This window comes from Setaria viridis, chromosome 2, assembly GCF_005286985.2.
Source record: "Setaria viridis chromosome 2, Setaria_viridis_v4.0, whole genome shotgun sequence".
Taxonomy (NCBI): domain Eukaryota; kingdom Viridiplantae; phylum Streptophyta; class Magnoliopsida; order Poales; family Poaceae; genus Setaria; species Setaria viridis.
Genome location: NC_048264.2, coordinates 37138165 through 37160169, shown reverse-complemented (window position 1 = coordinate 37160169; position 22005 = coordinate 37138165). Strand labels below are relative to the sequence as shown.

The 22005-nt window shown below is 46.7% G+C and overlaps 4 protein-coding genes across 6 annotated transcripts; 1 reads left to right on the top strand and 3 right to left on the bottom strand.

Annotated features, from left to right (window-relative positions):
* Positions 1-11: 11 nt before the first annotated feature.
* LOC117846224 (protein XAP5 CIRCADIAN TIMEKEEPER) lies at positions 12-3681 on the bottom strand. 2 transcript variants are annotated; one of them, XM_034727351.2, is made up of 12 exons: positions 3324-3681; positions 2782-2847; positions 2625-2689; positions 2411-2523; positions 1774-1849; positions 1596-1672; positions 1428-1489; positions 1197-1328; positions 1036-1089; positions 601-666; positions 444-518; positions 12-323 (listed from the first exon to the last, which is right to left on the bottom strand). In XM_034727351.2, exons 1-12 carry the CDS (start codon positions 3486-3488, stop codon positions 273-275), a joined length of 1002 nt encoding a protein of 333 aa, XP_034583242.1. In that variant the 5' UTR covers positions 3489-3681; the 3' UTR covers positions 12-272. The 2 variants fall into 2 exon arrangements, with proteins under 2 accessions (XP_034583242.1, XP_072147613.1); XM_072291512.1 differs by having other exon boundaries at positions 1774-1846.
* Positions 3682-6144: 2463 nt separating this feature from the next.
* Positions 6145-7675, bottom strand: LOC117846610 (uncharacterized). The gene is made up of 2 exons (XM_034727837.2): positions 6524-7675; positions 6145-6420 (listed from the first exon to the last, which is right to left on the bottom strand). The coding sequence occupies exon 1, from the start codon at positions 7673-7675 to the stop codon at positions 6527-6529; it is 1149 nt and encodes a 382-aa protein (XP_034583728.2). The 3' UTR covers positions 6145-6420; positions 6524-6526.
* Positions 7676-10022: 2347 nt separating this feature from the next.
* LOC117845414 (E3 ubiquitin ligase BIG BROTHER-related) lies at positions 10023-13986 on the bottom strand. The gene is made up of 7 exons (XM_034726452.2): positions 13649-13986; positions 13187-13559; positions 13056-13105; positions 12006-12047; positions 11781-11902; positions 11588-11696; positions 10023-10392 (listed from the first exon to the last, which is right to left on the bottom strand). The coding sequence occupies exons 1-7, from the start codon at positions 13868-13870 to the stop codon at positions 10339-10341; spliced, it is 972 nt and encodes a 323-aa protein (XP_034582343.1). The 5' UTR covers positions 13871-13986; the 3' UTR covers positions 10023-10338.
* A 5259-nt stretch (positions 13987-19245) lies between these two features.
* LOC117845550 (uncharacterized) lies at positions 19246-21632 on the top strand. Of its 2 annotated transcripts, XM_034726611.2 has the most exons (6): positions 19246-19643; positions 20181-20301; positions 20442-20717; positions 20867-20932; positions 21211-21243; positions 21324-21632. In XM_034726611.2, exons 1-6 carry the CDS (start codon positions 19366-19368, stop codon positions 21414-21416), a joined length of 867 nt encoding a protein of 288 aa, XP_034582502.1. In that variant the 5' UTR covers positions 19246-19365; the 3' UTR covers positions 21417-21632. The 2 variants fall into 2 exon arrangements, with proteins under 2 accessions (XP_034582502.1, XP_034582503.1); XM_034726612.2 differs by lacking the exon at positions 21211-21243 and having other exon boundaries at positions 19249-19643.
* The last annotated feature ends 373 nt before the right edge of the window (positions 21633-22005 follow it).

The window sequence follows — 22005 nt, the reverse complement described above, 5'->3', positions numbered from 1 at the left end:
CTTGCAACAAGTAGCTAAAAATGCAAAAATTTGGCATTCACTAAAATGTTACAACATAGAGTAGAATCGAACATTGAAAATATTAGGTGACAACAGTCGATCAAAAGATGTAAAATAGCACAATGACACAATTACAGCTTTAGCAGTATATGCTCGCAAACAACACTAATAACCTTCCTATTCCACTCATGTCACATCACTTCATTCTCATGTCGTGTTCTTTCCAGGCATCCCAAGTACAAATAACTTAGCTGTCTGTGATATTGTACACTCTAATCCCCATGGATTGTGTAGCGCTCCCACTTTTTAGTTGGGTCATAGATCTGCAAGACGATTCGAATCATTAGTGAATGAACGAAATTGCTGTGAAACCAAAGAGAAACCTGGTGAACAGAATAACGGATAATTTTAAGCATGAAAGATAAGAGAGTGAGTTGTCGAACCTCCCATCTTGAGGCAGGGAATATATGCTTGTTTTTCTCGTACCAATGCCTCTCTACAACTTTGCCCGCGTGAGACTGCAGTCATCAAACATGAATTTAGAATGCAACATATGACAAACTGGGAAATGCAGATAAGACATTGCAAAACATCCATCACCTCATCCTTTTCTTTTGTTGCATCAGCAATGGTTCGAACATCCTCATGAACATCGAAATGGAAAAGCTGCCAATAGAATTCAGTCAGTAAATGTTTAAACTCTTAGGCCATGAAGAGCTATCATCTGGAAAACAGAGGAATCAGTAAGCAAAAAATTCTTCCCTTCCAAATTAGATTATAAAATATTTTGGTTTCAGCTCCAATATTCTTAGAATGGCTAATTAGTGAAGCTAAGAAAGATAGAATAAACTGCTAGTCTTCCTTGATGAAATAAAAAAAAAGGATCTGTTGTAAGAAGGCAAGGAGTACACATGTTGAGAACACACAGTGCAGAAAGGAACCACATAAATTTTCCAAGAATCTAGGAAAAAGCTTCAGAACAAACAAGAAATTTGATCAGAAAATAATATCCACGAGCAAAGAAGAAGGAATTACCGGTCCACTCTTCCCCCTCGCTTTGTTGATGATCAATTCATAGAAACTGTGTTGCTGTCAAATGAAAAGAGGGAACATGAAATAAGAAAAGGATTGAATGAAACTAAACAAAACTATGTACCAAGTAACTTATTACAAGAGAAGAAACGAAGTATGCGTACATGAGGGATAATAAGATCTTCCTTCACATAAAGTAGGTTCTCTACTGACGTTGTCCGTACTTCACGGAACTCAGGGGCAAGCTGCTGTTGAACTGCCCTTAGGAATTCTCCAATAGTGTCACCTTTACGGACCTGGCATCATAGTAGTCTTTGTTTTAATCGTATAGTCCAAACTCCCAAAACCGCAAGCCCAGACAAGAGAAGCTAGTTTAGTAATGGTTAGAAATTAACCTGGATAACTCTCCTGTGTCCAGTCCCATCCCAGTAACTGTAAGTAATTGAGAGAGGTTCATCTGAAATGGGATATAAAATGGTTAATCGTATAGGAAGAAAAATTATCCAAAAATGTAAGTCATAGATTGATTCAAGGTGAGTAGTGCTATCAGAATGTGGCAATACTTTTGATCAATTCCTGCTCACACAACCACTGCTTCTTTAGTCGTTCTCGTTCTGCTTGTTCCTCTGCCTCCCTCTCTCTGAAGGATCATTCTTAGCAAACAGCTTGCAGGTCAAAGAAAGCTTGGAAATGAAGAATCAACTACACTCCTAAGTGCTAGTCATGAACTAAGAGAAATACCTGTCAGGCAGAAAACTTGTCTCGACGGTTGGATCCTTTCCAAGTTTGATAGGGCCATTTTTCTTTTGAGTTTCTTCTGTACAAAACAGCAAGAATTTATGTTAATATTAGCTTTGGAGTAATTCTATAATTCTTGGGTAATTTCAAGTAATAGTTTACAAGTCCAGACAGAAGACACGGAGACACATTGCCAGTGACACTGAAAGAGAACAAAGCTGTTTTAGATTAAGCACTGTACAATACCCATTTAATTCGCTTTGGCTCTGAAACTCAAGAATGTTACGGAAAGAAAAGAAACACAGGAATGCTCATTGGCCTAAAGCATCAAGACAACACAATACTTCACCAAAAAGCTTGTAGAATTTGAGAGCTGCAAATTATTGGAAGGAGGAAACAAGTACATGACCAAATTGTACACACGTATTACATTTTAATATTAATCATCAACTACATCTGGCTATGCTAGCAAATGAGATATGAAATGATAAACAAGAATCACCACACAAAAGTAGAGAAATAGTGAAACAAAGCAAAAAAACTCGTTCAGTGCAATAGACAGCAGATGGTATCAAAAAATGAACAGATGTGCGTGAGAAGTGACCATAAATGAGGTAAGGGAAAAATAGAGGGAGCTTACGATTCTCAAAATCATCTTCATCACTTCCGTTCTCAATGTCGTCATAGAAAGATAGGCGTGGATCGCCCTTCACTCTCCTCTTTTTCCTTTTCTGCATTTGCAATTCTTCTTCTCTGAGAAAGACAACACATCATTGTTTGGTTAAAGTAAAGAATACACTCAACACAGCAATAATTGTGGTTCTATCAGACTAGGATTCAAAGTTCAAACTCACTCTTGTTGCAACTTCTGAAGTTTCTCTTTCTCTTCCTCCTCGATCTTGGTCCGAATGTTAACCCTCTGCTCAATCGGACAATAAATGAGATGGAAAATCCCAGTTTTTCAGAAGATGATGCCCGTAAATACTGGTTTATGTATGAAGTGCCAATTACCTTCTCGACATACTGCTCCCTTGTGACGAGACCAACTGTTTCCTTCTTAAATGCAGTCTCAAGAATCTGAATGTAACAGCTTTTAACATTAGTTTGCATAACAAACCCAAGGAGGATATATACTATATGCAGTGCCATTTTGCTTCCAAAAAATCAAATATGTTTTTAAATAACTGAATAGCTGTATATATATGTTGTAGAACTGAAGACATAAATCAGCCTATGATATGGCAAACACAGATAATAGTAATATACTATCTCTCTGTCAATCCCGCAACAAAAGTGATGCGTGGAAAAGCTACTCGAAATTGAATCGTACAGGTGTAAATTAAACAGAGTAAACATCGCGCATGAGTTGATTATAGACGCATAAGCTGCTTTTGCTAACTCAAGAAAAGCTAACTAATCGGTCAAATTACAGGCGATTACAAGAGAAGCATTCGTGGCTTAGTGGGCAAATTACGTGGGCACAAAAATGATCTAGATAGGATTTGGTAGCGAGGCAGATGGGAGGGCAGGAAAGCGGCCGTGATGGCAATAACCTCGGAGGTGCTGGAGCCGAACTGGAGGAGGCCGGGCTGCCCGTCAGCGGACTTGTTCTTGAGCTCCTCGATCTTGCGTCGCTCCGCCTCGCGCTGCTTCTCCAGCCGCCGGATCTTCACCGCGTCCTGCGCCGTCCCCACGTACCCATCACCGAACCCCGACATCTTCCTCACCTCCCGTGAGGGAGCCTTACGCCCTTCGACCTTCTCCTCCTAGGTCAGAGTAGAGTCGCGGCACGCGGCCGGACGGAGGGCGGCGGAGGCGGCCGCCGGGGCGGTGAGAGCGGAAGGAACAGGGATTTGGCGTCGGCCGTCGGGTTGCGAGCGACTCGCGGCTGCGGCACCGGCGAGCCGACCGGGTGCTTAGGTAGGTGGGCCTAACCGACTTAACCTTGACCCCTTATTAAGTTGGGCCACGTCTTATCGAGGCCCATGACAGCCCAACAGGCGACTCACCACACGTCGTCGAATTTGCACATCCATATTCAGGGGTGGAAAATAGATATTTTTTTTTGGAAACGAACAAGGTAGAGGACTGCTGGTTATATTAAAAAGAAGATGAAGTGCGGACTGAGCGAACACAACAAAATAAAAAAACAACAATAAACATTAGCAGGTTGGATTATGTCATCAACACGTACCGCATCATGCAATAGCACTCAGCTCAACTAAACAACACATCGGTTGGATTGGGACATCAACACGCGTTGAACTCAAACACCCCTCAAGCGGATTTGACTCCTCCTGACGGTAGTAGAAATGAAGCTTACGCAACACTTACCAACATTCACCCTTATGTAGTCGCCGAAACCTCTAGGTATGTCGATAGGAACCTGACAGAACCATACTGCACCACACGAGAACGCCACCGTCATGCGGGATCCTCCGCTGAAGTGTCGCTGCAAACATTGCACTCCACCTGACAGAGTGATACCACCGGATCCAGACCTCTCGCAGGTTGCCTCGCAGTCACCATCAGATAAAACAACGCATGGGGCCTCACCGCATCCGCCGTTGGACTCCACCTCGCTCTCGTCGCCTCGAAAAAACACCGCGCGCAAGGGGCCTCGCCACGCCCGCCACACGTACTCCACGTCATAGATCCGTTTCTTTTGTCGCCGTCAGGGTGGTGAGCAATGTTGCCCCGCTTCCCCAGATTTCCATCAATCAGCTGAGTCGCCACCGCAGGTCGGCCTCGCCTCGTTGCTTCACCCGCGCAGATAACCTCCGCCGCCACGTCAGTGAGCCAAAGAAGTTGCTTGCCCCGTCTTCCGATGATGTACCACACCAGATGGCCCAGCCAAGCTAAGGAACCCGTTGCGGTCCGATGCAAGACTAGCTGTCCCACGATGCTGTTGCCGCAAGCGCCGTCCTCCGACGCAGTCCACGTGGCGGGCCTGTCGCCACCAGCTGTTGCCGCCCATGACCAATGGATCAGCAATACCTCAAACCGAGTTGGCGGGTCTTTAGAGACAACGCCTCCAAGGAGGGCACGATGCCAATGATGCCGCCGTCGCTCGTCTAGGATCTGGATATGGTTTTCACCCAGAGAAACCCCATGCAGCAGGGTTCAAACTCCAACATGACGCCACAACGGGGAAAAACGACGCCCTAGGGCACCAACATCATCTCCACTAGCACGAAAGGCCAGCGAGTGCTTTCGCCTGGAGCATCCCAACCCCTCGCTGCACACTCACGATTCGGCACTCCCGGACCACAGCCACGGCCTAGCCGGGACAGCACCGCCGCCGCGCCTCCACGCACCATGCCGTCATACCTCCACCTTCGCTACGGTCGCCGCCCCAAGGCGCCACCACTCGACCTCCGCTCCTCGCATGCGGCCACTGCCCCATCGTTGCCGGGCATCTCCTCGGGGCGTCGCAACACCGTGCCACCAAGCCTCCTCCACGCCGCAAGCCCGCCATCCGACCACCATAGCCCACACGCAGCACCTCCGCGTGCAGCCTCCACTTCTCACTGCTTGCTCAGACGCCGTCTCGCTTCTCACCGCCGACCCGCGGCCACCCCCTCACTTGCCCAGACGCCGACGCCCCCCCCACACATGAGGCCTGGCCACCCCAGCGCGGCCCTCGCCACGCCAGGCAGGGGGTGCCGGCCCGCATGGGGGAGGCCGCCGCCGCCGCCGCTCCAAACGGCGAATCCGACGCCGTGGGCACCGAATACGGCAGCACGCAGCCCCAGCGCGGCCCTCACCACGCCAGGCAGGGGGTAACGACCCGCATGGGGGAGGCCGCCGCCGCCGCTCCAAATGGCGAATCCGACGCTGTGGGCACCGAATCCGGCGGCACGCGGCCCCAGCGCGGCCCTCGCCACGCCAGGCAGAGGGTGCCGGCCCGCATGGGGGAGGCCGCCGCCGCCGCTCCAAATGGCGAATCCGACACCGTGGGCACCGGATCCGGCGGCACGCGGCCCCAGCGCGGCCCTCGCCACGCCAGGCAGGGGGTGCCGGCCCGCCTGGGGGAGGCCACCGCCGCCGCTCGAGACGGCGAATCCGCCGTTGTGGGCACCGGATCCGGCCTCATCGGCCCCGCTGCGTGCCGCTTCACGGCGGCTTCCTCCAGGAGCCATGGCGGCCGCGGCCACCATAGGACGAAGGAGGAGACGAGGGCGCCCCAGCGGTTGGCTCAGGGGGCGGTGCGGCCGTGGGGAGGTGGAGGAAGGGGCGGCGGCACGACGGTTGCGTCCGCCGGGGTCCGCAGGAGCGACGCGGGGCGAGCCCTCCGTTTACACATCACCAATGGGGTGGAAAATCGATACTTTGAATTTGAGCAAAAGCAAAGATGTGCATTGCTTATCCGGATAGCAGGTAAAAGGCTACAGCGATTTAACTAGTATCGAGAACGATCCAGGTAACAAAAGCAGGAGAAGTTTAACAGCCATAGGTTCATGAGCCATGCAGGTACAAGTTCAACTGAGCAAGGCTCCCTAACTTATGCTAGTAATAACTTAAGACGACACTAGAACAGAAATTATTCAGAATGGCAATAGACAACTGCGACGGCCGGCATAGACGAAGAATTCAGCTCCTTGATGACTTCGGATCGCTCCAGATCCTCATCTTGGCTTCCGCGAGCAGCTGCAAAAGACACCAAACCAGCAACACAATTTTCAGCGACCAAACACGAAACTGATCGAGAGAAAAAGAAAATGCTTCTGAAATGATGCTGAGTAATTGGCACCTGCTAGTTTCCGGGGCGAGCTCTGGCAATGGCCTCCTTTCGTTTGGTCATCCTCCTGCTGCGCCGCGCCCTGGCCCTGGCCGCCACCGCTTCTGGGTCGCGGCCCTCCTCCTCGTCGTCGTCGTCGTCCTCTTCCTCCTCCTGGGCGCGCACCATGCGATGGCCAACCTGATCTGATCTCTGCCCGGCCCAGACAGAGGAGGAGGAACCCGCCGCCGAAGGAGGAGGCTGCCCATACCCCCCGAGGCTAACCACCGGGCCGCCAGGCTGCACTGGGCCCGACTCCGCCGTCCCGTCTCCCATCAGATCCTTAATGAGATTTTCAATGATCATGTTATCGACGGCCCGCTCGTCGATGATGCCGGCCTCCATGAGGAACTCCTCCAAGCTCTTGCTCGTCATCATCACCGGCGGCTGCGCCTGGGCTGAGCCGCTGGCCGGAGGCGCCGCCGGAACACGCCGGCGCTGCTCTGGAGGCGCCCAGCTCATCGCCTCTCCACCAGGTTGCTGCGCTGGAGCAGCCCAGCTCATCGCCTGTCCACCAGGTTGCTGCTGCACTGGAGGCGCCCAGCTCATCTGACCACCAGGTTGCTGCGCTGGAGGCGCCCAGCTCATCGCCTCTCCACCAGGTTGCTGCGCTGGAGGCGCCCAGCTCGTCTGCCAACCAGCAGGGTGCGGCATGGGAGGCGCCCAGCCCGTGGCGCCGCCATAGCTGTTCGCCCCAGCCGGCGGAGCCTGCTGCGGCCAGCCGCCGTGGGTGTAGTTGTTGGGATGAAAAGGCTGGGACGCCAAGATGTTTATGTTAATGGCCGCCACGCGCGCCGCGAGCTCCTCGCCGCGCACCGGCCGCGCCGCCGCGCCGCTGAAGTGTTGGAACGGGCTCGCGTTCAGCGCACCAGCCGGCGGCATGGCCCAGTAGGGGTGGCTCTCGGGCTGGAAAGTCTGGGGCGCCACGGCCGCCGCCGGCGGCGCCAGCGCGTTGGCATTAGGATGACCGGGCCACGGCATCCCCGCGCCACTGATGAAAGGCTCGGATCCGTTTGCCTGGAAAGGGGCCTGATGACTTGCCTGAGCGCCGATGTTGGCCGGAGTCGGGAAAGACGGCGTGAAGTGGCCCGACGGGTTTCCTCCAAAACCTCCTTGATGCTCCATGTCTCCGGGTTTGAGAGCTGCTTTCTTTAGAGACTGCAAGAAGACGCATAGAGTGACCGCGAGAAAGAGAATTTTCCCCTAAAATCTTATTCTTCGTGATGCGTAAGGGCGCTGCAATTTTTCCCTCAAGAACAACAATAAAAGTGATAAACATTATACTGCTACAGAGAACACTAGATACTTCAACTCGTTTAGAATCACGCTGATGATGGCTAAGTTTAAGAACTCCCATAAAAAATTGCATCAAAACAAACATTTCTCAGAATTTATGACGGACCGATAATTCAAAAAATAAGTTGGTTGGTAGAAAGTACCGTTGAGCACTTCTTTTCTCCTCGAACACAAAGGAATCTCTCGAGCACCAGAACAACTTATGAAGCATGTGCCCTAGTTCTTATTACAATAATGCTAGAGCTTTTTGACACAATTTAAAGAGAGCAAACTTGAAAAACTTCTGAAGCGGTGGCAAGAGAACATCGACAAACAAACTTACGGTAGTAGGGGCGGATCCACTAGAGTGCAGGGGGCTTGAGCCCCCCACCTCCCCACGAATAATGGAGCCGAGCCGAGAGAGGAAGAAGTAAGAAGAGTCACCCTAAGCTCCAAAGGCCGAGATCTGCATTCCTTCCTAGACAATAAAGAGCTACCGGTATACAGCCTCAGACTTTGCTGTGTTTTTAATGTACACTTAATTTCGAGTGAATATAGTAATCTTGAGGTGATGCCGTGAAAAAAAGTTATTCCCGGAAACTTTGATGACCTAGTCAACAATATTTGATCAAGACTTGTACGTGCTTTTAATGTATGCAAATTTTAGTTTCGTAGCAATCTTTCCAAAAACCAAGCTTGCTTTTGTCCAAAGACAATAAAGAATTTTACAAAAATATATTGGTATACATGAAATTCATTAGCTGAAAACTTCAAAAGAAACAGAAATTGACGTGTTTTCCCCACCCCCACCTCGTATCATATCAAGAAGCGGGAAGACGAGAAGTGTTTGGGTGGACACTTGTTCGTCCGACCGTTGTGCCCGCAAGTTTTTTTAATAGTCTTACTGTTATGTTATGGTCGTATGGATGTAGAAATAAAATACATCATAGAGATCTAAAACGTAAACCGCTAGAGGGCAACAGCAAAAACATACCCGATTGCAGATATCTCTTTTGCTCGACCAAATCGATCTGTGTTTTGTGCAAATATTCTTGAAGAGAAGGGGAAAATGGGCAAGTGAAGATGCTCTTGTGAACTGGGATAAACTCTGCTTTTATAGGCTCTGCTCGCCCACCTCTACATTGCACGGGTTGATGTATCTGCTTGCTGCTAAATAATTTCACTTTGTTCACATGCAAGTAACCGAGCTGTAACTGAGCGCTAGTCACAGTGAGGCTTTGGCCGTCGATATCAATTATCATGCCAATCTAATGGCAGGGGTAGCACATCCACAAAAGACAATTCTCACAGGTAATTTTGTTTTTACCAACTGAATTAGTATCCAAATCCATAAGAGACGCCCCCAGTACCCACCATGCAGCACTCCACCGTCCACAGCAATTAAAGAATGCTCAAGGCTGATCTCAGGAGTGCTTACGTACAGAAATCTCTATAAAATATCCTTGCTGGTAGCTATAGTTCCACGACATATCCTAATAAACATCTATCTCTAGCAATCGATTTTCATCTTATGTATCTATACACCTAAGTGCATTAATTTGAGACTATCTATGCATATCTCATCTTATGTATCTATACAACTAAGTGCATTAATTTTAAATTATCTATACAATATGTCAGTGTATTAGTTTATAAAAGTATATCTCATCAGTGCATTAGTTGGAGAGTTAATAAGTGTAGGATTCACGAGCAGTGGGCCATATTTCGATCTAATTTAACTAATTATATACTAGCCATACATTATATCTAGATACATAATAAAATCTTCGTAGTAATTAGATCCTGTTTAGAAGGATTTATCCCAATTTTGGTTTCACCCATTTTGCACAAATCAAAGCACTAGTATGAAACTATTTTACATATCAAAGAAAAAAATAAACTAGAAGTCAGGTGAAATCCGTTTTTTTTCTTAACAAGTTTTGACATCACCAGTGAAGCTATTTTAGGAGAAACCTTCACAAACAGCCCTTAGTAAGGAGGGAGTATCATAGACTGATGCTACGATTTGTAAAAGCACTCAATAATGTTGGATTCCTCCCAAATTGGCCACAACACAGTCACAACGTCAACTTGTTCGAGACCACTCAACCTGTATGCACTACGCAGAAACGTGTGCGATAAGCAAAAAATTTACCAACATTTAACAAATAGATATATACGATGACCATGGGATCAATAAAAAGAATGACTAAATATAATATATATAATATAATTAGTGTATCTTATGGATCGTACAACAGCCATAAGGCGTCCCAAGGGAACATAAAGCATAGCGGCAAGGCAAAGAAAGTTCAATGAGCAGAGCCAGGAGAAAAACAGAAACGAGGATTAGATATTTCTTGATCTCCTTGCATGTTTTTTTTAAACACAATCTCCTTGCATGTTTCTGATACGTTTTTTCTGCTTTTGTTTCAACAATACAGATGGTACTGTGACGCCGCTAGTTATTCCCATCAAGTGCCGAAAATGGCCATATGAGAGAGCGGTCACGCTTACGCCTCCTTGTTGCCTGAGGTTGAAACTTCTGCGCTGCACATAGGGCATACCTGCAATAATCAGAGATATTTTGTAAAATTTTGGGCCAACAGATACTGTTACGGTTAGAAGTGTTCACATCATGTTTCTGTAAAACATGTTGAAATAGCAATAAAGCAGATGGTATGCTAGGAGTTACTTTTCACAGTAACGATCAACATGGCAGGATCTGCCGGTAGGAATGATTAAACAGACTAACATAACAATATGTATAAAGCTACAGCCTCATTGCAAGATAAGGATCGACATAGCAAGGAATGCTGAAATGGCTAACAATATGCATACAGCTGTAGCCTACAGCTTGTCACTGTGCCAGACTATTTGACAGGAAAACTAACTTGACCTGACTACAGTTCTGCAGCAACTACATCGGTTTTGCCAGCTTCCACGGATAATAAAACTTACAAATCTGTTGAAGGCACCAAGTTTTCTTGATTAACAGAGTATAACAACTCACCACTGACTAAACATTAGCTCAATGAATGAATAAACAGGAAACGGCTACTACTGCTAAAACACTAATAGAAAGACGTAAATGCTTTGACAGGCTGGAGTGATTTAAGCAGAACAAAAGGTCCCTGAACCATTCTTATATTTGAAAAGAGTACGGATGTTTAACTAACATCCAAATGTACCCAAGATTAATGTGGTTGAACATATAAAACTATAGAAGTATTTATCAAAACAGCACGCAAAACCTATATACAATATCCCCAAGTGTTGATATCATACAGCATACCATTACCAGCTTCGAAGGTTTGTGAATTTGCTGAACCTTTCAAATGTTACTGTGTTACTCTATGAAGCAAATAACTGAATATTGTTATTTCAAATGTATACAAGGTGCCCTGTTACTGCATTCCTCAATACCATTGAAATTGTATATTGTATCTGCAACCATTTTTTTTTCCCAATAGCAAACAAAGGTGCAAGGCCGCAAAGGGTGCAACTAAAAACAGCTACACAATTAGGATAAAAGGGAATGGCATTGGTACATAACCATGAGCCTGCATACTGGTCAACAGAATGATCTTGAACTTTTTGATAAAATAAAGAATGACTAGAACTGACTAGCAAACATAATAATACTGTGCAACCTAGTTGTGATGCGAAAATTCCTCCAGGTGCATGCTGGTGGCATTCAAGGTCGTGAGTAAAACTTTCTAGCCATTCAAATATGTGGAGCTTAAGAAAGGTTCATCATACCTTATTTATTTGCAGCCACTGGTTTATGCATTCAGGATGGTATGAGTGCTTGCAGGGAAGTGCAATCAAAGATTCACCATCCTCAAATTCCACACGGCAAATTACACATCTATCAACAATAATGATACATCAGAACTTTGCCTACAGAACAAAGATTATTACAAAGCTATAAACTTCAATTATTTGCACATACTGCTCAGTGTTGCCATCCTGAACATTTTGTGCCTTGTACTTCACTGAAGGTAAAGAAGCAAGTGTATCAGCAGAGAGACCTCTGCTTTCTGTACCAACTACTTCGCCCAATGCAACTAGCTCCTGAAATCAATACAAGAACCATTAACATGCCATATTGATATTTAGAGCTTCAAAATGAAGAGCTTCGGGAGTTAAGGGTAAGATAACAAGAAATGCAACTTGCCTCATAAGAGTATTCATCTGGATCAACCTCCTGCCATGCCTCCTGGGTTTTATAAAAGCATATAGAAGTGTAGTTTGTCAATCATTTGTTGTAGCTGATTGATTATTATTAAGTATGAAAGAAAGTAAAGACATAAATTTCCTGTATTGAAATTGTAGGACTAGTTGCGAAATATGCCACAATTCCTAGAGGATTGAGGTGTGAAGAAAAATAGTAGAACCTGACCAGGTATCATAAAATTATAGATACTAAGTTGCTACTTGATTTTATTGCTAGAAGGATAGATAATTCAGGCTTGGTAAGCAAAACCCCATGGTAACTCAAACACCAAACTAGATAAGGTTTCTTATTTAGGTCCTGAACTATAAAGGTAACTGTGAAAAAATCCTTATCGTCTTATCGTTTAATGATGAAGCCAAACAAGGAAAAAGTTGCAATCTAACTTACTAGCAATGAATCCATGCTATTTTTTTGGTAGAACAAAGGTAAACTCCAGGCGCATACAGATAGCACTTTAAATGTCTCCGTGACCACTTCCAAAGAAGCATCAGGCTAGCGTGGCTTTATTTTACCATCAACATTTAAGCCGCCATTCACATTGCAACATCATTTTGTTTTAAGTTAGAAATACAATTAATAACTAGCATATGAATGAGAAATTAAAAATGAAAGGCAGACCCATAGAATCTATGCAATCAAAGTGCATTGGTTTTGAAAGAAAAACAGTAGATGTGTTTGAGGTAGGAAAGAATGTCAACAATTTAACAAGGGAAGTATCATGGTATCGATAAACAACAAATCAGAATTATTTTAACTGCATCAATAAAATATGGCGCAAATCATGCTCACTTCTATGGAACTTACTTCATCTGTCTTTACATTAATCAAAGAAGAAGCAATCACTAGTTTATATGCACAGAAACCAACAAATAGAGGAGATGGTAATAGCATTTTCCATTTTGTTTCTCAAGACCCATTAATTGCAAACTCAAGTGATTCTCCCTCTCAATAAAGGTAAAAGTTAATCAACTATAAGAGATGAATCACAACCTGTGGATCATTCACATGATCCTCCTCATGCTCCACATCCACTGCTCGCCCTGCACTTAAGCCAAAATTACAAACCGGCAACCAACTAAAATGTGAACTGAGCTGGGGTGAAACGAATCGTTTGTACTCACAATCGCTGAGACCAGCGAGAGCCATAAGCCGCGCAGCGACCTCACGCTCCTCAGCATCCTGCAGCGCACGGGCGTATGCCTCGTCGTCCTCAAAGTCCGCGGGATCTACCTCTGGCTCCCCTTCCTCATCCTCCTCGAACTCCTCCTCGTAGTCGCTCCCCTCGGCACCCTCGGAGCCCTCGGCGCCCTCGCCCTCGCCATCAACATCGCCCGCGGGGTGCTCGTGGTGGTGGACGCGGAGGTGGTGCTCCAGCTCCTCCTCGTAGTCCTCCTCGGCCTCCTCGTCGTACTCGTAGCTCCCGGCCACGGAGCTCCCGTAGTCGCTGCCCTCGCCGCCGCCGCCGTTCATCCGAAGCAACATGTACGCCCGCTCCTGCACCGATCCGAAGCACGGGTTAATCGCGGGGGGTCGAGGAACCCTAGGAATGGTCCCCGAGGCCGCGAGATCTCGCCGCCGCTTACCTGCTCCTGCAGGACGCGGGCGAGGGCGAGGTCGGCCTCCTCCTGGCTGAGGGCCGTGAAAGGCCGCCTCGCCGCCTCGGCCGCAGCCGCGGCCGCGGCTGCGGCGGCACCGTCGTCCCCGGCCCCGGCAGCCGCCGCGGCAGGTGGGGGCGGATTCGGGCTAGGGTTGGGCTCGGCGCTGGGCTTATCGCCCCCGCCGCCGCTCCCCTTCGAATCGTCCATGGCGGCGAGCGAGGTTCGGAGACGGGGCGTGACGAGGAAAAGGATTAGCGACTCGAGTTCGAGTTTAAGCCAGTCGGGGGGAGGCGACGGGAAAATAATCAAATCATGATGTCGCGTTTGCGTAAACTGATGGCGGATTACCCGTGCGGTTTAGGTTTAAACCGGGGCTCTGGTTCAGCTAATAAGACGGGGCCTCGGAACCGACTTCGAGTTGTTTGCGTGTTACTCTGTGACACGTTGGGCCCGTTCTTTCCTGGACCCACTGGTCACTTGGATGTAGGTATTTATCTTCAGTGCAGAGGGTTTTGCTGGCCGTGAGGAAACGGAGAGAGGAGCCGCGCCGTACAACATCATCAGGGAACGGGTGGGGGTTCACCTACTCGGCCTGGAAGGTCATGTCACCGACCTGTGGGGCATGCGTACTTGGACCCACGTGTGTCTTCGATGTATCTGACCATTGCTTTCAGAATTCACCTTGGGGAAATCTCAAACATTCCTGCTGCTCGTGACAACCTGGAGGTTCGTGCCGAATTCGGCCAACGGTATTTTCATGATTTTTGATTCGTAATGCAGAAACTTTATGATTTCTAAATTTTCGGTTAGTGTTCAACCGGGACTTAATCCGCTGAGGGCGTGATTGTAACTGTATCACTCCGATATCTGAGGGGGTAACAAAGCCAAAAAAAAAAAATTGTACCATTCTTGGGGTTCACAAATGTTTTATTTCATTTTCCTTTCCTTTGACACAAGTTCACTTGTTTTTATTGGAACCAATTTTGATTTGGTATATTTCAACATGCTTAGAAATCGGGACATACTGTACAAAACAAATACCAACAATCAGCCTATAGGTTGCAATTAAGGATTTACAGGTTGTTGTAGTTCTACAAATTGAAACGAACAAGTTTTCTTCGTTAACTGGGATCGTGCCCGTGCGTTGCTACAGGCAAAACAAATTTCATCTATAAGCATCAAACATTATCCTGTGAAATATTTGCTTCTACGAACTCAAAAACATAAGGCATTTTTTTCCTTAGACATGTGCATTATGTTTCTGCAAGGTTTCAGCTAATTCCAACACTACATTTTAATTAAGTCATACAACCTTGGAATGAGTAATAACATACGAAATGCATCCAATGTGAAACAAAAAACGACTTTGCAATGAGTATTAACACAAGCACAGTACGCTTGGATGTTCTTTATCTCAACTTGCAAAAGAACAATCATGTGACCAATTCCCAAACAATATATAACAGTTAATCACCTTTACATCGTATTCATTTCTAGCAAGCTCTAACGGCGACTTGAACAATCTTCAACATTCGATTCAGCAGGGCAATAATCGTTGGATTGCGTCGATGGATGTCTGAGGGCGCGTGGGGGCGTCTCCTTGAAACGTAGGGCGGTGATGCTCCCCGTGCCGTGATTCACAGACGCCGCGCACGCCCTGGAGCGCGGGACGACGAAGCGGAGGGTAAGACCCTTTTAGTCACCATGTTTGACAGTTTAGGGACTAAAAGGGACTAAACTTTAGCCCTAAACTTTAGCAGCTCTAAACCAAACAGGACCTTAGTTTTGCGGTGTAGAAAGCATGTTGCCTGCACAAGACAAAAGTAACGTTGATTAGAACATATAAAATATAGCTCAAGAGATCTTAATTAGCATGATGGAAAATTCGCAATGATTTGATCAATAGCATGCTCACTTTATAGTCATATAGGAATCTAAACTTCTGTTCAATAAAATCAATTAAAATAAGCATGATTAGATGAGCGATAGCTACTGGTTTCAGATTACAACTCCTTTTCAACAGTACTGGAAACCTTTTCTTTTCAAGAAAGAACTAAGAAAAGGCATAACATTGACAACTATGTGGGAGATTTATTTTCTTACCCCATCAGTAGCAACAACCCAACTTGCTATTATCAGAATGATAATAAGATTCACCTTGTATTCAAATTATGATAATAGCCTAAAATTGGATCCTGGATTCCCTACATCGTCATATTCATTGCCATATCCTGTTTGTCAAACACCATCAAATTCTTGCACGTCAATAACTAAAGAAACCTTACAGCATGGCAATGCCTGGACACGTCACAACCGTTCAATGCAGTCTCTATTCTCCTCCCTTCGATGATGCTGGTGCTGGTAGTGGTAGTCACCTGAAGGTCCAAAGTTTTGCCACAATGCAGTGGAAACAGACAATAATCGAGGAATTCAAGTATGATTACTTTCCTCGGAGAAAACGATCCCTTGCAGTAACCCCCGTGGTGAATGTCGAGGTGGACAGGAAGGCGACGCTGCCCACTCGTGACGACTGCAAAGCGACGGTCATCATCTCGTCGGGCTAGGCAATCTTGGTCACGGGAGGCGAAGGACGGCAGCCCTCAGCTCCGATTTGCCTCCTGCTTAGAATTTCATAATAGAAGGGCTGGGCGATCCATGTCACTAAAAACAACATAATAGATAGTCTCACATGCATCATGCTTACAATTTCATCGAACACCTTGACGGCATGTCAAATAGAGATATGCAAAAACAACAGAAATGGATAAGTGCATAGATGGGATTCCTACGGCACCTACCGGCAGCTCTCTGTAGTTGCCATGACGAGCTGCTGTCGCCCCTCGCATGGCGGCACATGCGCATATCGAAAGGGTCACCTCGCACTTGCTGGCCGCGTGAAGCAGCTTCTGCAGCATGGCGTGGCTGCTAACCCCGATGAGCAGCTCCTCCAGATAGGCCGCCGTCACAATTGTCTCATTGTTGTCAGCCCGCGACCCGCCCGCCACATTTGATTAGGGAAGCGGAGCCTTGGCAAGCAATGACATTGACGCGGCGGTGATTGGCGATTGGCCCGCGTGGATGTAGGCCAGGCCCGGGACCTGCGTGGCGAGCGCCTGCAGCGAGGAGACCATCGCCACGGCGGTGCTCGAGGGGACTGCCTCCGGGCGGGCCTTGAGGAGCACGATGTGCTCGACCGGGGCGGCGACCGAGGAGGAGGAGGACATGGTGGCGATGCAGGTGCGAAGGAGGGAGGGGAAGGGGGCTTGGACTGGTACGGTGGTTTGCGGGGGAGTGAAAGAAGGCACAGGAGGAGGAGGAGGCAGCGGCGATGGACTTGTGGGATCCTAGGACTCATGGACTCGGTCTACAGAATCCGCGGATGGGGTTGCTTGTGTATGGTCTACGGTGCACCACGTACACGCGAAGGGGTATGAGTCCTATATGATCTAAGCCGTCGGTTTTGAATCTAAAGGCCGTATCTTCGTATCTTCATCTTCTTGGCTCCCATCCAGGGTGACGATGACCACACGATGGTGCCATGAATGAGCTTCGCCGTTCATGGTCGGAGTTTCGCCGGAGAAAACATAGGAAGGTCTACAAGCAACGGATTTCTATGAGAAACACAAAAAAAGAAAGAGGACGCAAAGGGGATCTCAATTTGAATGTCACAATGGGTTGTGGCGGTGCGGGTGGATCGGGTCATGGGCCGCCACCACCGCATCCACTCCTTGTGAAAGTACAGGGGCTACAGCGAGATTTACGTAGAGATTAAACCGACGATGGTGATGCACGTCGATGGCACAACGAAGGCACTCCTAGTGATGGTACGTCGATGGCACGGCGAAGGCGTGGCGATGCACGTCGTTAGGGCGTCGGTTGAGGACACTGTCCATCGGTGCTACGGTCGAGGACGGCGTCAGGGACTCGGTCAAGGACGGCGTTCATGGCGACGAAGGAGGGTGTCGAGTCGGCGATTTAGGGCGTCGTGGTGGTGGCAGAGAGGAACGAATTGATGGGAGGCAACGCGCGGGGAAAATTGATGGCCTACAATCGTTGGATCGCGTCGATGGATGTCCGAGGGCGCGGGTGGGGGTGTCTCCTTGAAACGTAGGGTGGTGATGCTCCCCGCGCCGCGATTCACGGCGACGGACGGCGCGGACGCCTTGGAGCGCAGGATGACGGAGTGAAGGGTAAGGTGACATACGATGTTTCGTCGCCTCTTTGCGTTTTTAGGCTAGTCCCAGTGCAAGGTTTCATCGCACTATTTCCAAGAATACCATATCATCCCATGAGGTGTATTCTCATGAATGAAACAGAGAGTTCCAGTGCATAGTTTCATTTCACGATTTCATAGGATGACCATGACATTTAATTGTGAGGCATGTGATTGGATATGGTTAGATGAAATGAAACTCTATAGCCCCCAATGCAAGTTTTATAGTCTTGGAAACGGTGTATACACAGTTTCATCCTGATGAAACTCCTTCCCTTTCTCACTTCATAACTATCATGCTATGTCATCACATATGCTGATGTGTCACTGTATTTAATGTGCATGAAACCTTTATGAAATCCCCACTGGGATTAGCCTTAGGAGTATAGAAATCATATTGCAGCAATTCACATGTTAGATTATTACAATCCGATCCCTTGGCCATAGATAGATAAATCAATAGGGGAAGCCATATGTCCCCTCTCATATTTCTTTCCTTCTACTTTGAAAATAATTACTAGCCCGTGAGAAGCAATGCATCACAATTTCCAAGTTAAAACAAACAAAACCTGAAACTACAAACAAAATCCAAGGTACTTGAGTAAACACAAATTCACAAAACACTAGTCTTCATGAATTCGTGATTAACTCCCAGACTCTTGCTCGGAAAATCAATTGAAGTTTCATTTCATCATTTCTGCATTTTGGATTCATGTCGACTTATTTTAAGAACATGTTTGGATCTCGTATATATTATAATGATATGGATCATAGATTATAAATTGCTAGGTTGTTTGGATCCTAAGATTATAAGGTGGTTGTCTGTAATATCAAAGTAATAGGGTGAAGGAAGATAGTGGGATTATCATAACATGGGTGATCAGATTTTTACAATCCATCCAATTATAAAGTATCTCTTAGTGTTTTTAGTTTTTAGAAAACTTATTTTAGCTGATTTGTAGAATCAAAATGAGATCAAAAGGTCCTTATCAGTCATTCGTCGTTAGTCAAGCAGGGCACAAGGCCATTATACATCTTTGTCATTGTGTGAATTGGATTTTTTCGTTCAAGTATCTATTAGAAAATAATTTTCTAACATTTGATTCCTCACTAACAAAATATTTGTCGGTACACTTGGTGCGTTTAATTGGTTAGGCGGATATTTGTGCGTTTAATTGGTTAGGCGGATATTTGTGGTTGAGTCCACAAAGAGAAAAAATGTTGCGAGAAATATCCATTTCTTCTTCAAAACGTGTCTGCAATTCGGGCCGAAAATGGAACTCTAAGTGGGCTCCAATGTCACTTATTCCCTTGAGGCCCAATTTAGCCCAGTACGCAGAGAAGCCGCGGGATTGATTGAAGCAAAGCCCTGCCCTAGCTCGCTCGCTCGCTCTCCTGCCCGTTCACCGCCGCCTCCACCGACCTGTTCGCCGCCCGCCGTCCCCTCCCTTGCCGGCTGCCGCCGTCTGCTCCCAACTGAGCGGTCAGGATGCGGGTGAAGAAGCGGTCGAAGAACCGCAAAGCGGTCAAGTTCTATTCCACCTGCTTCGGCTTCCGCGAGCCCTACAAGGTCCTCATCGACGGCACCTTCGTCCACCACCTCCTCACCCAGCGCCTCCTCCCGGCCGACGATGCTCTCCGCGACCTCCTCTCGGCTTCCAGGACGCCAGCCCTCTTCACCTCCAAGTGCATCGTCGCAGAGCTCAGGCGACTTGGCAAGTCACATGCCGAATCCTTCGACTCCGCGCAGCTTCTCGCCACAACCAAGTGGGTTCCTTTTCTTTCCACAGTATTGCCACCTTCTCAGCTACTAGTACCATTCTTTCTTTTTTATCACTCCCAACTTGGTTGTATCTCTATCGCTCTGAGGCCCTGGTAATTTGATTTTGCTATTCAGTTCACAAATGTACTTACACGAATATGATTATCAGGTTCATACTTCGGAAAACCAAACTGCATTGTTCCTGCATGCTATCGTAGAGCCTGTGTAGCAAATTTGTCTCAATCTCAATTTTTGTTGTCTGGAACCTAAGCTGCAATTGGAATTTAGATCACTTCAGAGTGCATTTTGGTGGCCTTTGTTTGGCACAGAACCTTTTCACTGGTTTTAGGTGTCACGTATTTCACTGGCATAACAATTACAATTGAGTACCTGGTGCCTTTAGTTTTGTGCCATTTCTGGACATGGTCTTGTGTTCCAGCTTGAGTTTTGCATATGGGATCAGACGGGCATTGGTTTTATAATATAAGCCTAATTTCGATGCACTGACTTTCTGTTTTTCTGGATTTCTTTTGTGTTACCAGGTGTGAGCATGACAAGGTTGTCAGTGCAGTGAATTGTGTCCTATCACTGATAGGTGATAAAAATCCTGAGCATTTCTTTGTTGCCACCCAGGATGCTGATCTCCGGGAAAAGCTAAGAGAGGTATTGACAATCGTCATCTGCTGTCTCTCTTCTTCTTCTTCTTGCTGCTGATGCTGATCTTCCTTATTTGCTTCCATGTACTTTGCAATCTTGTCTGGGTCGAAGCAATTCGCTCATTTACTTTGTTTGCTTCCATGTAGATTCCTGGGGTTCCTGTAATATACGGACTGAAGAACTCCTTGTTTATAGAGCAACCCTCTGTTCAGCAACGCAAATTTGCTCAATTGGACGAGGAGAAGCGTCTCAATATGGACATATCTGAGTATAAGAAGTTAATGAAGGCTGCATCAGAAGGAAAGACAACAGCCAGTGAAAATGGAAGTGACGGAGAACAACATGAGAGGCCTATCAGTTCTCTTGTAAAAAATGCACTTGGTGTTGCAGATAAAAGCAAGTTTAAAAGGAACAGAGCAAAGGTTATATTTGCAGTCATTGCCTTTTTGGTATCTTTTGTTTTGTGGTTGACTGTATTTGGTGTTTATTATCTAGTAGGCATCAGCAGTGGCCGAGTTTGCTACTCTAGATCTATTTCTTGTACAAAATGTTAATAAGTATCCTTTTGCAGGGTCCTAACCCACTCTCCTGCAAGAAAAAGAAACCAAAGCCCCAGCCCTCAGCTATTCAAAATCAGGTATTTTCCTTGCCGCATAGTTTCCTTGTTTTGTAGCTATATGGTTCCCCCCCCCCCCCTCCCCCCGCCGAAGCATGTGCTTCATAAGTACTCCCTCCGTCCCAAATTATAGTTCGTTTTGGATTTTCTAAATTCATAGGTGTTTGTATGCATCTAAATATAGTGTATGTCTAGATGCATACGAACACCTATGAACCTAGAAAAATCAAAACGACCTATAATTTGAAACGGAGGGAGTATCTATTTGTCCTCATATTGTAAAATCAACTTTGTTGCAGAGACAGAACAGAATGGAAGACAGCTTAACACATGTAAATTATCTTGATTTCTAGCTGATGTCTGAACTCCATAATCACTACTCGCAAGCACTGATGAAACATCTGTTCTGCAGGGGGCTACGGCTGATGGCGAGGCAAAGAGAAAGAGGGTTCGGAAGCGGAAGAGAAGCCAGAAAGATAACAAGCAAGCAGAGATGGCGAGCTAGAAGGATGGGCTTGCTTATGAAGTTGCAGTGCTCTTGCCGTGCATCCATCCTGACCCCAGAGCCAGAACTCCATAGCTAGTCAACTAGGGAAGATTTCCTTTGAAAAAAGAAAAACTATGAAGATGTTTGTCTCACAAGATGCTGATGGTGTTCCTTGCAATGTAGTAATACTTGATTGTCCGCAGTAATCATGATCTCCAGAGCCTGTTGGTGGAATTTCTCGCAGCAAGATGCAACATGAAGTGCTTTTTCGAATCAAAGTTGGTGCTAACTGTTCTCCAAGCGCCTGCTTGTCTGGGTGTGTTATCCCATTCGTTAATCGTTGTATGTGCTTGTGGAGACAGGTCTTTTTGAAGTAATTGCGACCACTTTTAACTGGGTAGTGTCTGCCGGGAACTGTTTGAAGCTGTTGCCGTTGGGCTCTGCCCAGTCAGAATATGATCATGAGGCGTACATCGGCGCACCGTGTGGGTAAATTGACAAGAAAATTGCCGACAAACTCCGGATGACCAGTCCTACCTAGCTCGACACTCTCTGCTTCTGGAGCTTTTAAGTTGGCGACATGTCCAAATAAAAGCTTAGAACTCGT

Bases quoted from the DNA above. Each gene is read 5' to 3' on its own strand.
- LOC117846224 (XM_034727351.2), bottom strand. From the start codon at position 3,488: ATGTCGGGGTTCGGTGATGGGTACGTGGGGACGGCGCAGGACGCGGTG. The intron at 1,090-1,196 runs GTACGCATACTT...TTCATTTGACAG, and splicing joins AAGATCTTATTATCCCTCAT to CAACACAGTTTCTATGAATT. The intron at 667-1,035 runs GTAATTCCTTCT...TTCTATTGGCAG, and splicing joins CGAGGGGGAAGAGTGGACCG to CTTTTCCATTTCGATGTTCA.
- LOC117846610 (XM_034727837.2), bottom strand. From the start codon at position 7,675: ATGGAGCATCAAGGAGGTTTTGGAGGAAACCCGTCGGGCCACTTCACG.
- LOC117845414 (XM_034726452.2), bottom strand. From the start codon at position 13,870: ATGGACGATTCGAAGGGGAGCGGCGGCGGGGGCGATAAGCCCAGCGCC. The intron at 11,903-12,005 runs GCAAGTTGCATT...TATTGATTTCAG, and splicing joins CAGATGAATACTCTTATGAG to GAGCTAGTTGCATTGGGCGA. The intron at 11,697-11,780 runs GTATGTGCAAAT...TATTGTTGATAG, and splicing joins CAGGATGGCAACACTGAGCA to ATGTGTAATTTGCCGTGTGG.
- LOC117845550 (XM_034726611.2), top strand. From the start codon at position 19,366: ATGCGGGTGAAGAAGCGGTCGAAGAACCGCAAAGCGGTCAAGTTCTAT. The intron at 19,644-20,180 runs GTGGGTTCCTTT...TTGTGTTACCAG, and splicing joins CAGCTTCTCGCCACAACCAA to GTGTGAGCATGACAAGGTTG. The intron at 21,244-21,323 runs GTAAATTATCTT...TCTGTTCTGCAG, and splicing joins TGGAAGACAGCTTAACACAT to GGGGCTACGGCTGATGGCGA.